Source organism: Leptosomus discolor, chromosome 11, assembly GCF_034619465.1.
Source record: "Leptosomus discolor isolate bLepDis1 chromosome 11, bLepDis1.hap2, whole genome shotgun sequence".
NCBI classification, from domain to species: domain Eukaryota; kingdom Metazoa; phylum Chordata; class Aves; order Leptosomiformes; family Leptosomidae; genus Leptosomus; species Leptosomus discolor.
Genome location: NC_141401.1, coordinates 15,938,422 through 15,953,484, shown reverse-complemented (window position 1 = coordinate 15,953,484; position 15,063 = coordinate 15,938,422). Strand labels below are relative to the sequence as shown.

General features: G+C 58.4%; 2 protein-coding genes across 2 annotated transcripts; both read left to right on the top strand.

The window, feature by feature from the left end:
- Positions 1–5,023: 5,023 nt before the first annotated feature.
- LOC104349248 (immunoglobulin superfamily containing leucine-rich repeat protein 2) lies at positions 5,024–7,123 on the top strand. The gene has a single exon (XM_009954729.2). The coding sequence runs from the start codon at positions 5,024–5,026 to the stop codon at positions 7,121–7,123; it is 2,100 nt and encodes a 699-aa protein (XP_009953031.2).
- Positions 7,124–13,609: 6,486 nt separating this feature from the next.
- ISLR (immunoglobulin superfamily containing leucine rich repeat) lies at positions 13,610–14,860 on the top strand. Its single transcript, XM_009952023.1, has one exon. The coding sequence runs from the start codon at positions 13,610–13,612 to the stop codon at positions 14,858–14,860; it is 1,251 nt and encodes a 416-aa protein (XP_009950325.1).
- Positions 14,861–15,063: the final 203 nt, after the last annotated feature.

The window sequence follows — 15,063 nt, the reverse complement described above, 5'->3', positions numbered from 1 at the left end:
CCTCACCCTGGGGATTCTCCAGTGTCTGATACAAGGTCTGTGCACCGGGAGCAGCCTCTACAAGGGGTGCAGCCGGAGGAGAGCAGAGCCCATCTGTCTGCTGTCACCAGCCTCATCAAAGTCTTGTAAAACAATAGCGAAGTCAATGGGCTGCGGGAGCCAGATTAGCTGTTTCTTTGCCCTGAGCTGCCATAAAGCTCATTCATCCGGCTAGAAAAGGGTTTGTCACTGCAGGGTGAGCAGAATGGTACCCAACAAGCCCCAGCCCTGGAGGAAAGGGCTGCAGCTGGGGTACCCCTGTGAGGTGTGGGCTCCCCAGAGGTCCCACCAGCTTCTACCACCAACAGGCAGCTTCTACACACTCACAGGCTGGTACAGCCCTGCTTGGGCCTCCCTTCCACCCACAGCCACCACATGACAATCCCCCTCCAAGCCAGATATATAAGGAAGAATTGGAGTCTCTCTGGTTATTTTAGAGCAATAAATAACTTCACTGAATTAAGCGAATCTCCTGAAATGATATATAATATGCTGCTTGCTTGATTGGCTGTTATTAATAATGCATTGCTCAATCTAAACCATTCATAAATTGGCTCCCTGCTAGCCCCAAGCAAAGTGCTTTGGGACTCAGGATGGGCAAAAAAAATAAAGGCAAGAAGGAGAAGCATAAATCCTTTCTGTTTATGAAAATGGATTTCTTCCCCCGCCAATCATGCAACACTAATTAGAGCCAAAGGGCCAGTTCCTCCGCATTTGATTTACGCCCTGTGAGATCACTCAGGTTCACTGCCCAGGGTGGGTGGAAGTCCAAGGAAGAGGAGGATTCACCCCAATGAGCCTGAGAAAGGTTACCTGGATTATACATCTAATAAAAACACCAGCCTGCTAACATCCAGACAACTTGCATCCCATGGACCACTAAGAACAAGGACAGGGTGGTCAGGACTCTTAAAAATTTGGAGCAGTAGCAAGGCAAAGCTGAGGGAAGCCTTATCTAGTTGGAAGGAGAAGCCACATCATCTCTGGACAGACAGGATGCTCATGCACTCACCTGATTTTGGAGGAGCTGGCTTGGGGCTAGAAGGTAAAGAAACCAGGAGAGCACAAGCGGGGGCTCAGCCTTCTCCTCCTTAGATAGGCAATGCCCCTGACCAGCATGGTGAGGCGGGCTCCTTCCTCAGGCACCAGCTGGAGATTAATGATGTAAATCAGCAAACCCTCATTGACCACAGTGGTGATCCAGTGATTCCTCCAGCTGGGAGGCTGCCCTCATTTATACCAGTGGGAGGCGTGTCCCCAGAGCTGTGATGGTCAACACCAGCTGTGGACTCCAGCCCAGCTTCTATTTGTCAGATGTTTAGGAGCATGATGAAACTTAGGGTGCCTGGGGCTGAGGCAGGTGTGGTGTGAGGAGAGTTCACAACCCCAGAGTCTGCTCATCCATCCATCCATCCATCCATCCATCCATCCATCCACCCACCCACCCATCCATGCCTCCATCCTCTGCCATCCTGTCTTGGAGCTCTCATCTGAGGGGACTGAAGAGCCACCACAGAGCACTGTTGTTACTCCCTGTGCTCAGCCCATGGGAAAATGAGACACAAGTGATGACATTAAGCCCACACGACATGTCCACTGGGGAGAAGTGAAGGGGAAGGTGGATGGATGGTGTAACCCATGCCATGCTGCTTCATGCTACAATGCCCTCACAAGTGTCTAGGTTAGGGTCTAGCCCTCAGGAGCATGAGGAGGGATGCATTATCCATCCTGTCACGTCTGCCTCATCTCATCCCCTGACCCGTTTCTAGCACAACATGCTGCCTCCAATGCTCCTGAAATGTTGCAACCATATCTAGGACACTGGGGTTTCTTCCTCTTGCATGATGAATGAAGGCATCTTGGGAAGAGCTCAGCATAGTGCAGTGGATAGCAGCCAAGCCAGAAAACAAGTGTCCTCTCCGTGTCATCCATGTCCTTGTAGCATTTTAACCTGCTTCCATGCTCCTCAAAGCAAGTTTGCAGTCCCTGTGTCTCCTACCTGAGCTCTGCAGCCCAAATCCCAGTCATGGGTCAACATCAGCAAGGGCTGACCCTTGGTCCTGCAGCCCCACGGCAGCATGAGGAGCCTGGGATGTGCAATAACCTGACACACAGCATGAGGGTTCAGGAGCAGCGTGGGTACATATCTGGCCTGCTTGGAGATGATGAGCCCCCAGGGTGCTGCCCCATCGACCACAGGACTCCCTGCCGTGGGGCTTGGGAGAGGCTGACAGCACGTGGGCATTCAGAGAGTAAGCAAAACAGTGAAAAACAATCCCTATAAACCACAACTCCAAATGTCTGATGCTGTAATTCCCCCAGCTGCAAATTGCTAGTGCTTGAGAGAGTGTCACAGTAAGGGTGAGGGCATGCTTGGATGACCAGCCAGCTGCGGGGATGGGAAGGGAGTGAGTCATGGCCCAGCCCTCAGGATGCTGAGAACACCACAGCAGTTCAAACTTCACTCCAGCAGGAAGGGAGACATGAAAGTGCTGCCCTGTAGATATCTGTGCTGGATTTGAAGCGATGCCTCTCTCCTCTGCAGGACCCTATAGCTCCCCAAAGAGATGTGGCCTTGTCCATCTGCTCGGGACAGTCCTCTAGACCATGCCCAGGGCTTTTCTGTGGGATGTCAATTGGATTGGGCCAAATCTGTGCCAGGGAGTGCAGTGACAGCCATGGTGAACGTGGCCGCGGTGCAACATCTGGACAGTGTTGGTTCACTTGGATGGAAACAAGATGGTTTTGGTGTCCACAAATCACCCCATGGGTGTCAGCCACCCACCAGCCATCAGATCGCAGGGCTCAAGCGAAACTGAGGCACATCCGAGGCCGAGAATATTGGCAGAGGTGGTCACTGGGCACCAGGCTGGGGGGCTTTGGACACGGCTCCTGGAAGGGTGGAGGTGCCTGGAGCTGGCATCGAGGATCAGACCTGGCATTTTGCTGTCAAGCAGCTTCCCCTCTCTGCCTCTCCAGCCACCACCTCCCCTCTGCTCCCCCCCTCCTCACCATCCCGGCTCCCGCTCCTCGTCCTTGGGAGAATATGCCCATCCCCGTGGCCTTGGCGCGGGTATGCGGAGCCGGGCTTCCACTCGAGGGAGAAGTGACTGAGCTTTTACTTTGCCTGCGATCGAGCAGGGAGACGACAAGACACCTCCTCAAAAAACGCGGGCCTCCACACCCCGATCCCCCTCCCCGGCAGAGCTCCCGGGCGCAGCCGCCGGTGGGGAGGAGAGGAGGGGTGCGGGGCGGGGAGGGGCGGGAGGCAGGAATCGATCCCGCTCACAAAAATCAATGATTTTCTGATGGCTGGGGGGAGAGGAGAGGGGCAGGGCCGGGGGTGATGGTGGCTGGCGGGGGAGAACAGACCCCCACGTCGAGGTGAAACTGCGGAGGGCAGAGCGGGGCTCCCGTTACCGCGCCTTTCCAAGGGTCTGAAACCTTCAGGAGGAAGATGAGCGAGAACGGTCCCGTTCCGGCAACACCCGGCAGCCCCCCGTGCCAACCCCCCACCCCCCCTTGCCTCCTTCTTCCTCCGCTCAAATGCTTAAAAGCTTTTTGCATTCAATTAGCGCCCCGCAGAAAGGAACCACCCGCGACGGGACGGGACGGGGCGGTGGCACACGCCGCACGTCGCCGGCAGAAATACCGCAGCGAGCCGCGGGGCGGGGGGGGAGCACAGGAGCGGGGTGTGTGTGTGTGGGTGGGTGTGGATGTGTGTGTGTGTGTGTGTGTGTGTGTGTGTGTATGTGCCACCGGGAGGGCTTACCTGGGTCCCAAGCCCCGGTTCCCCGTCCACAAAGGGCTGCGGCCCCGCGATGTCCCGGGAGGACGCGGGTAGCCGTGTCCCGTATCTGCCCCGACGGCATCCCTGTCCCTCCCGGGGGTGACCGGGGGAGGCGACCCGGGGGGAGAGCAGGGAGCAAGGGGGGGCTGGATTATGGCTGCTGCCAAGTGCTTGTGAGTTGTACTCGTTGCTCTGCGGGGAGGGCGTTTATTATGGTTTTTTTTTTTTTTTTTTTGGGGGGGGGGGGGGGGGCGTGCGCCGTGCCCGCCCCGGGAAGCAGCCGGCTCCGTCCCCGCCAGAGGCTGGCGAGCGGCGGCGGTGGGTGGGTGGTGGGATGGGAAAGGGGTGGTGAGGAGGGAGGGGGCAGCCGTGCGGAGGGGGAGGCTGGCAGGAATGCTAATTCCTCCCTTCGCTCTCGCCTCGGCAGCCCAGTGCCCGTACGGCCCCGCTCCGGCTCGCAGCTCAGCCCGGCGAGGTGCGGGGGTACGGGTGGGGGGGATCTCCCCCACCTCCTCGCCGCGCCCCTCGCCGTCGTGTCCGGGCTGGCGGAGGCTCCTTCGTATCACAGGGACGGGGCTCCGGAGGAGGATGCAAAGGACCGGCAACGGCGAGGAGAAGGGCTGCGTGTTGCTTAACGCCACTTAGGAGCGGGTAAGGTGCGGGGTCACCCCCGGTGCGGCGAGGCGGGGGCAGGGGGGGACGACGAGAGGGGCGAATGGGTGTCAGGGGAGAGAGGAAAATAGGGAAGGAGAGAACTAGGAAGAGACAGAGAAGGGAGGGAGAAAAGTGGGGAGAAGAAGAGAGAGAAGGCTGGAAGGAGAAGGAAAGAAAAAAGAAAAACGAAAGAAATAATAGAAAAAGGAGAAATTAAAGCAGAGAAGAAAGAAAATGAGATTTAATTAATTTTTTGGGGGGGATGGGGGTAAGGAAAAGCGCGAACAAGACAAGAAAAAGAGTGAGAAGGGTGGGAAAAGCCAGAAGGGAAAGGGAGGAAAACGGGGGAGAGGGAGGGAAAGGGGCAGAGGGGATAAGAAGGAGCGAGGGGCGAGGGGGCGGCAGCCGGGGGGAGCCGGGCACAGACAATGGGGCGCGGCCCCGCCGCCGCCTCTCGCCGGGCAGGGAGTGGGGCGGGGAGCGGGGCGGGGAGAGAGGGCGGGAGCCCTGAGAGCCCCCTGTGTCCCTTGGCAGGGGGAGATGGCCCCGCTGCTGTTCCTGTGGCTGGTGGCCCTGCTCGGCCTGGCCCGGGCGTGCCCCGAGCCCTGCGCTTGCGTGGACAAGTACGCCCACCAGTTCGCCGACTGCGCCTACAAGGATCTTCAAGTGGTGCCCACGGGGTTGCCCTCCAACGTGACTACCCTCAGTCTCTCAGCCAACAAGATCACCTCGCTGCAGCGGCGCTCCTTTGTGGAGGTGACCCAGGTGACCTCCCTGTGGTTGGCACACAACGAGATCCGCTCCATCGAGCCTGGTACCTTTGCCATCCTCGTGCAGCTGAAAAACCTCGACATCAGCCACAACCAGATTGTGGACTTCCCCTGGCAGGATCTTTACAACCTCAGCGCTCTCCAACTGCTCAAGATGAACAATAACCACATGGCTCTCGTGCCTCAGGGGGCTTTCCACACTCTGAAGGACCTCCGGTCCCTACGCATCAACAACAACAAGTTCACCACCCTTGCAGAGGGTATTTTTGACTCCCTTAGTTCCCTCTCCCACCTGCAGATCTACAACAATCCCTTTGAGTGCTCCTGCAAGCTCCAGTGGTTGAAGAAGTGGATGGACAGCACGCTCATCTCCATTCCCGAGAAGGACTCCATCACTTGTGCTCTCCCAGAGCAGCTCCGAGGAGTGCCGGTGGGGAAGATCCCAGATGTTCAGTGCACCTCGCCTATTGTGCAGCTCACCTATTACCCCAACCTGGACACCACGGAGCTCTTTGATGGCTTCACCCTGACGCTGCACTGTGCTGTGACAGGCACCCCGCCACCTGAAGTGAGCTGGAAGATCCGCACCTCCAGTCAAACCCTGGAGCTCCATGGGAACCTGAAGGAGAGTGCTGGGAAGGATCTCCCCAAACCGGATCCCGAGCGCTTTATGGTCTTCAAGAACGGCACGTTGGTGATTCCCCACCTTAGCAAGCGGGAAGAAGGCACTTACACCTGCCTGGCCAGCAATGAAATGGGGAGCAACCAGACTTCAGTCAATGTGGCTGTGGCAGGCACCCAGAAATACCCGCTGCAGCCTGGGAGAGACCCACTAGGGGGTAAAGCACAGCCAGGTGACAAGAAGCCTGGGGCCAAGGGAGCAAAGAACAGTGTGCTCATGCCAGATGAGAGGAACAAACTTCTCGGCCCCACCCGGCAGAGTCAACCGTCCTCGGCAGCTGGGACAGAGTCCACGGGAGACGGGCAAGTCACTTTCCAGCTTCCACCCTTTGAGAAGAAGTGTGGCTCCACACAAACCAGCAAGTACATTTCCAACCACGCCTTCAACCAAAGTGGCGACTTCAAGCAGCACACGTTTGACCTGGGGGTGATTGCCTTAGATGTGTCAGAGCGCGATGCCCGGGTGCAGCTCACGCCCACCTATGTGCAGCCCGAGAAAGTCCACCTCAGGATGCTCTACCTGTGTCAGGAGAGCAGCCAGGGCCATGCTTTGATCCAGTGGTCCAAGATCGAGGAAGGGGTGAACTCATACTGGTTCCAGGGCTTGAACCCCGGCACTAACTACTCTGTGTGTCTCACCTACCTGGGGGAAGACTGCCAGGTCCAAGTGGTCTTCACCACCAAAAAAGAGATCCCCTCGCTCATCATCATTGTGGTTGTGAGCATCTTCTTGCTGGTGCTGGCCACCTTACCCCTGATGGGGGCCACGTGGTGTCACCTCCTCTCCAAGTACCAAGGGAAGACCTACAAGCTCATCATGAAGGCCCAAAACCCAGACCAGATGGAGAAGCACATGGCTGCTGACTTCGACCCCCGCGCCTCCTACCTGGAGTCCGAGAAGAACTACAATCCCAGCGAGGTGGGGGAAGCGGATGTGGAGGAAGAAGATGACGATGAAGAGGAGGAGGATGAAGGAGGCAGGCAGAGGAGGAGGAGAGAAGCTGAAGGGGTTCCAGAGCTGGAGCGAGAGGAAAGCGTGGCAGCCAGCTCCATGGCGGAGTCGCAATCCAAAGCCAACGGCGAGGAGTTCGAGGTCCGCTCCGAGTACAGCGACAAGCTGCCGCTGGGCGCCGAGGCCGTCACCATCTCCCAAGAGATCAACGGCAACTACCGGCAGCGTCCCCGCTGAGCCTCCCCGCACCGCCCCCCCCCCGGACCCCCTGCCCCGGTACCCACCTCCCCCGGCCCCCCCTGTCCCCCGGGGCACCGCCGCTGCTTTTCCTCCAAGGAAAGACCGAAAAACCCTCAGCAACGCCCGCCTGTCTTTCCTCCTCCTCCTCCTCTTCCTCCGCGCTCAGGCGGCAGGTCTCGGGGGAAGGGACTTCGACCCGGGGATGCTCGATACGGGCGGGACGTTTCTCCAACGATTTCGTTTCCGTTTTGGTGTCGCGGTCCTCGCTCCCGGCTCGGCGGCAACATCGCAACGATTCCCGGTCCTCCGCCCGCCTCTGCCCTCCGCTCGCCCCGTATTTTCGTTCCTCTTAAAGGGGAAAAACGAAAAAAGGAGAAAAAATGGGTAAAAGAAAAAAGCCCGATACCCCAAAACCTTTTTTTTCCTGGAAACGGTTCAGTCCCCGGCAGGTCCCTGCCGCTCCTCGGTCCAATCCCGCCGCTCCCTTGGTCCCCGGCGAGTCCCCTCCTGTCCCCGGTCCGGTCCTGCCGCTCCCCGGTCCGACCTCACCGAGCCTCGGTACGAACCCCACCGCTCCTCGGCGTTATCTTCCCCGCTCCCCGCCGCTTCCCGGTGAGTGCCCGCCGCGCCTCGGTCCGGTCCCCGCCGCTCCCCGGCGGGTCCCCACCGCACTTTGGTCCGGTCACCGCCGTCCCCGGTGGGTCCCCACCGCGCCTCGGTCCGGTCCCCACCGTTGCCCGGTGGGTGCTCACCGCGTTCTGGGTGCATCCCTATTTTCCCCGGTGGGTGCCGGGATTCCCCGGTTCCTGTTGCTCCGCGGCGGTGCTCTCCGTTCCTCGGTGAGTTCCAGGGCTCCCTGGTGCGATTCTCCACCTTCTGCTGCCCGGTGGGTGCCGGGGTGCGAGCCCTGCTGCTGCCCGCTGGGTGCCGGGGCTCCCCGGTGCGCTGCCCGGTGCGCTGCCCGGTGCGCTCCCCGCCGGTCCCCGCCGCGCCGTTCAGCACCCGGCGGGGCTGGACAGCTCCGCGCCCCCCGTCCGCTCCCCGGGGTGGCGGGGGCGGCCCGACTCGCCCCCCCCGCTCCCGGTCCCATCCCGCCCCCTCCGGCCCGGCGGGGCCCCTCGATGTGTGTTGGGTAGAGTAGCCTTGTAGCCAAGTGTCTGTGCCGTAGACGCGCCCGTGCTGCTGGCGGGCGGCGGGGGGGCCCGGCCCCGGGAGGCGAGGGGTCGCCGCCACCGCCGTTTCCCTGCACTCCCGTCCCCGGGAGCCCCGGGGCCGGCGAGAGCCGCGGGCGCCTTTCTGCGAGCTTCTGTCTGTGAAAAGAGTCAATAAAAGGGTTTGAAAGTGGAGCCGGGTTTGTGCTTGATGGGGGCGAGGGGGAGGTTGCGCCCGGGTCCCCCTACCGCTGCCCCCAGGCTCTTCCCGGTACAGCCCGGCACGGCCGAGGGGACCCCGAGGAGGCGGGAGACGGCACGGAGGCACATCGCCGCAGCTACAGGCAAAGCACACTCACGTGCACGATAGATATTTTTTTTTTTCCTACCCAAACATCATGTGCACATACAGTATATATGATGTATTTCTGTATATACACATTATATATAATTCACACACATACTGTATATATAGGTACATACACTATATATACACATCTATGCTACATACACTCGTTTTATCACACGCTACGTATACACACGAATAATTGTTACATGCACTCACTATGCACACACATTTCGTATCTGCTCAGCCTCTACACATAGGTTATACACATAAACACAGTGTGTGTATGAAAATACAAAAAACCCCAAATTTATTACATACTCTGTAGACACTCTCTATAAACTCACTATATAGAAAAAGACAAACAATATTTTCCCCCAGCACATACACACGCACTCTACACACGTACCAGTTCTCATACACTGTGTACGTAGGTATGCAGTAAGAATGCATACAAAATATACATACAATTTATGTAAGCTCTGTGTATCTACACCCATGCAATATGTATGCTCAATATATGTACAAATACATGCTAAATACCCACACTACCCATGTATACACGTTTTTTCTCTGTGCATGCATACGCCCAACACTTATCTCCTTTACACACCCTGTATGCATGTACATACATGACTGTATTCCTGGCACTGTGCCGCCTCACAGAGCCATGCTGGGGCTGCTGGAGCAGGATGGGGTTGCCTGGGCAGGGGTTAATATCACCCCAGTCCCCAAGCGCTCCCTGCCCTGAGACTGGGGGTGCTAAGAAGGTGCCCGGTGGATTTATGCCCCCTCCCTAGCCTGGCCAGGAGCATTCGCCTCTCGTCCCGCTGATGATTTAAACCCACAATTACAAGGCGAAGATTTAAGGCTGCCTTTGATTGCTTTTCTTATCTGGAGCTGTGAAGCCACATGCCCTCCTAGTGTCCCCGTTTCAGAGGCGGCAGCCTGCTGTCCTATGGGGACCGTCACCCACTCACCAGCACCCACAGGTGGGCCCTGAGGTCCCACTGAAGCCACTCACCCTCCCCAAACGCACCCTCCGCCTCCCAGCAGAGCCCCCCCACAAGCAAACACTAGTTTCTCTGTCCCGCAGAGGATGGTTTTCTATTTTAAGTCTGGCCTCTACATATTTCTCCCGCAGCAGCAGGGAGCGTGGGGGAGACAGACAAAGCAGGTCAGCAAGCAAAGAGGTGGTGGGCAGGGGGGTGCCCACCCAAATCCCCCAAATCCTGGGAATCTGAGGCTGCTCTGCGGCAGCCCAGGTGTTTGCTCCAGCTTTTAAAATCCCGTGCCAAGCAGAGACTCCCCCTTGTAGACAAATTCCCTTCTGTGGATACACTTATAATTGAGTTTCATGCTTAGAAACATATAAGGAATAGAAAAAGAACAATCATTTCTGCCTCCGTTTAATTAGAGAGTAATAGATTTCCCCGCCTAACATATCTACGGGGAATCTTGCGGTGATGAGCTACCTACCGATGCTGGATTACGCTGAGATTTGCTTCTTTTCAGGAGGGCACTAATTAGCACCCGGTGCCCAAAGGCACAAGGAGGAGTCAGGGATGGAGTTCTGCATCCTCCCACCCCCTCCATGTCCTAGGGGGTGGGGGCTGGGAAGGGTTTCTCCTGGAAAGGGTTAAAGCATCCCGGCAGGATGGCTCAGCCCCTGCTAAGGCATTAACCCTTCTGCAGAGCCTGCCACCAGCCCGGGGGCTGAGTGGGACTTGCCCACGCGTGATGGTGACAAGGTTGTGCACACGCAGCCCGGGCTGTCACACACTTACGGTGTCACCCCAACTCTGGCAAGGCGTCTGGCACCCTTTGCCCAGGACAGCCCCAGAATAAAGAAGCTTTCATCCGCCCCATCCCCAAATTGTGTCTTATCCCAGAATGAAAAATCAAGGGAAAAGAGCATCACCGTGTCCCCCTCGGTGTAGTCACCTGCAGCACTACAGCCCTCACCCGCTGAAGGGGTTGTGCCTCAGTGGGATCACAGATGGAGTCTGGGGTCCCCGTAGAAGTGGTCAGAGCAGCATCTTTCATCTGCTTTGTGGGGGTGAGTGGGCAGAATTAGGCTTGGTTCTCTGCAGTCACCCTTGCTCTGCCTGCTCCACTGATCCAAAGACCTTGAACCCTTCAGGTGGGCTCTGAAGAGGTTCAAGACATGCCTCACAACATGGGGGGCTGCTGGACCATCCGCCTCCAGCGGAACGTCAGCCTGCCCTGTTCCACGGGGAGGGGTAGCATCGATATCAGCCCATGGGGTGTCAGGAAGCAACGCCCATGCTGGCCGTGTCCGTGAGAGTATTGCACCCAACAGGGGCAGTGACAGCCTCCACAAATGCTTTGCAAAGCAGGTCCTGACCCCATTGGAGAAAATCCCTAGCTCACCCGGCACCCTAGCACGTCCCGCAGCAGCCACGCTGTGAGCCCGCCTGATGATCTGCTCTAGATTCAAAATAATTCCCTTCTCCCTTGCACAGCACTATTTTTAACCCCAAGCCTGTTCACAGCCTGGCCTCAGCGACGGCTGCGTCAGCACAAGTGTGAAGACAGGGAGCTGTGCTTGGGATACATGGAGTTGAAGCTCTCCCGAGGGCTTCCAGCTCTCCCCCTGTTCCATATTCACCTTGCTCAGGACCTCTCCAAAGAGGGTCTGGCTTGCTCTGTAATGGAGCTCCTTGCACCTCTGCAGATGCCTCAGTGTTTCCACACCGAGGGCAGTTCACACCACATTGCCCCAGTCCCACAGCAGGAGGGTTTCCTACAAAAGACGCCCCAGTTAGACCAGTGGATGAGTATGGGAGGGCAGGGAGCAAGCATCCACTCAGCATCCTGGTCCTGGATGCCCACCTCTGCCAGGCTGGAGGCCGATGGCTGCAAGGGGAATGCCCCACAATCTACTTTTAAAAGCTTTGATCAGCAGTTTGTTGCAGAGCAGAGGGGTTGGCTCCGGGTGACCTCCCTGTGGCTCAACAGCTCATCCTCCTTCCTCCTGCTACCCTGCTGCAGCCTCTGGGCACCCACCCACCCTCCTTCCGACCCTGCCCCGGTGCCCTGCAGCAGGGGCCACCCTGCCACCCCCAACACCCCAAAGCCTTTCAGCCCCTCTCGGAGGCGACTCACCGTCCAGCAGCCTCCCCACGGCCTCCAGAAGCCGCTCACCCTCTGCCCTGTCCCCCAAGATGTCCCCTGCAAGGAGTGGCCCAGGATGGCCCCTGAGATGCGGGGCTGGGGGGGCGGGGAGGTCGGGCAGAGCGAGCAGAAGTTTGGAAGCTCCCCCCAGCTCCGGGGGCAGAGGAGGGGGCCGGGCTCCGGCAGCAGCTCCGGGGGGAGGCGGGCGGGCGGGGGAAGGGCCCCCGCAGCCGTTTTCCGACAGCGGGAGTGGGTCGGTGCCATGGAAAACAAAAGGGCCCGGGGGACGGGGAGGGGAGGAGAAGCCCGACGAGGGCCGAGGAAAACGGCGGTCCCGTTTTCCCCCCATTCCAGAGAAGCGAGGGCGACCGGACTCCATCCCCCTGAAGCTGCCGGTGAAAGGGCAGGAGGGGCCGGGGAGGGGGGCGGTGGGGGGAGCCGGGGACCGGCGGGGAGCGGGCTGGCCGGGCCGGGGAGGGAGGGAGGGCTGGACGGTTATTCACGGCTCTGGTATGCTGCGTGCGGGCCCTGCTCACACCGCCCCCGGGCTGCCTCGGCCCGCCGGGCAGCGAGAGAGGCGGCGGGGAGAGGTAACTGCGCCCCTGGGGGGGATGCTGGAGGTGCGGGGGGTGGTGTTTGGGATGGGAGGGAGCCGGGGTGGAGGGGTGCCCCGGGAACTCAAGCGGCTAGGGAGCCCCGTCCCTCCGCCCGATGCTGCCCAGGGGATGCGCCCCCAGCCCTGCTCCCCCTGTATCCGTGATGTGGATCTGCCCCTGCTGGCGAGGCTGGGCTGGCACAGATACGGGGCACCCCAAAATTCTACCCTCCAGGGGATTTAAATGCATCAACCAGGGAGAAACACAACACCCCCACCCCCACTGCTTCCATCACCCCCAGAGCCCTCGGGGCTCCTTCCCCATCCCTTGAACCCCATCCCTGAGGTGGTCTATCCCTGCAGGATAGGACCCTTTGTGTCCTCTTTTGCTACACCCCCCCTCACCCCCCCCCACCCCCCCCCCCCCCGTTGTTGTGCGGGTCTTATTCAGCCTCTCCCTTGCCAATAAAACGTCTCCCCCCTCCTGCTCTAAATGACAGGGTTGGGGACTGGAAGGAGCAACAAAACTTGCCTACGAGGCAGACAAAGGGGTCTCGCTGCCAGCTCCTTGCAGAGCTGCAGTTAACCTCTTCCCTGGTGGGACACAGCTTCTAGACGCCAGGAACCAAGCGTGCACAGTCCCCTTTGCAAGGCAAGAAGAAGGGGAGTAAGGAGTTAGCGCAGAAATATTTCGCTCTAAAGACTTCCAGCAGCCAGCGACCCCACACTCTCTTGCTGAGATGAAGTGCTTGAGAAGCTGTTTTTTTCCATGACATGGAAAAATATGGAGATGGGGGGGTTGGTTTGAGGTCTGAAAGCGTGCTGAAAATCTCAATAACTTGGTGGTTTAGGGGAAGGCTGGTTGTGAAAGAGCTCGGCTTGCTCTGTTTCTCCTAATTCCAGCCTCATCAGGGTGAACTCTAAATCACCAGCTCCCACTTTTCATCCCAAAACCTAGGGAAACACCAACCCAGGGGGTAGCATTTCATCAAAGATCAAGGCATTCTCTAGTGGAGGAAGGAAAGTTCCCTGTTTATATAGGCAATTGAAGGCTCTGCTCTTGGTGAGAAAATGCCTTCTTCAGATTAAGGAATATTTCAGATAGCCTTTTCCAGCTGAAGTTCTGGGGATAATCACACGGCTGCTTTACTCTTCTGCTGCTTCCTCTTAGTATTTGGCAAGAAAAAGCAGATCACTATCTTGGCTTGACCAGTCCTGTTCATTGCCCCCCACCTCTGTTCCCAGGAGGAAGGATGAGGCCCCTGCTCTGCTGCCTGGGACTGGCTGCACTCCTGGGGCCCTGCCTGGCCTGTCCTAGTGCCTGCTCCTGCTCCACAAAGAAGAATGGGCGGCTGTTGGCTGAGTGCGCCTACAAGGATCTCCAGGAGGTACCTGAGGGGTTGTCCTCAAATGTGACCATCCTCACCTTGTCGGCCAACAGGATTGGCTGGTTGGGGCAGGGCTCCTTCACTGAGGTTCCCGAAGTGCAGTCTCTGTGGCTGGGCTACAACCAGATTGCGGTGGTGGAGCCAGGGGCTTTTGCCTTGTTAGTGCACCTGAAGAACCTGGACCTGAGCCACAACAAGATTGCAGATTTCCCCTGGCAGGACCTCCATAACCTCAGCAGCCTGCAGATCCTGAAGATGAATAACAATCGCCTGGCCGGGCTGCCCCGAGATGCTTTCCGCTCCTTGAAGGACCTGCGCTCCCTCTGGCTCAACGACAATGAGTTGACCACCTTGGCTGAGGGCACCTTTGACAACCTGCCCTCCTTGTCCCAACTGCAGATCTTCAACAACCCCTTCAACTGCTCCTGCAAGGTCTTCTGGCTGAAGAAGTGGACTGAGAACACCTCTGTCTCCATTACCAAGGGGGGGTCTACGCTGTGCGTGGCTCCTGGCAGGCTGAAGGGCAGGGCGGTGACAGACATCCCCGACCACTACTGTGTTGCCCCCTCTGTGCAGCTCACCTACCTCTCCAACCTGGACAACACTGTCATGTACGATGGCCTCACCCTGACCCTACACTGCAGTGTGGCGGGCAGCCCTCTGCCAGAGATCAGGTGGAAGATCCAGACCTCCAGCCGCCGCGTTGAGATCAGTGGGCCCAATGTGGCGAGGGATGGAAACATCAAGCAGAACCAAGAGCGCTTCTTGGTCTTCAAGAACGGCACCATGGCCATCCCTAACTTCAGCAAGGAGGATGAAGGCATCTACACCTGCCTCGCTGTCAACGATGTGGGCATGCGGGATGTCTCAGTCAATGTGGCCTTGGCTGGGTCAGAGAATCCAGCTGAAGACCTGCTCCAAGATGACCCCCAAGCCAGCCACCTCGGGGGTCGGAGCTGCTACAAGGGGGATGAAATGGATCCCTCCAGTGCCGGAGAAAAGCTGGTGATCGTTTACCACATGCCAAGGGAGTCAAAGAGCAGGGCTGGAGGAGCAGTGCCCCAGGTCCACCTGGGGACCCTCCTGCTGGTTTTGGGCATCATGCTCTGCTGTTAAAGGGGGGAAAAGGAAAGTGTGCCTTGGGGGTTCCCCCTCTTTCTGTAGCATTTATCTTCATGTAGTGCCATGCCTTTGCTGAGCTTCTGGGAGCTGTGGGTGGTCAGGAGTCAAAGGGGGCCAAGACTCAGGCCCAGGGCTGGTAGTTCAACCCCTCCTTAGATGGGGGTCAGGGCTGGGCTCCATTAGTTGAGAGCTTCAAA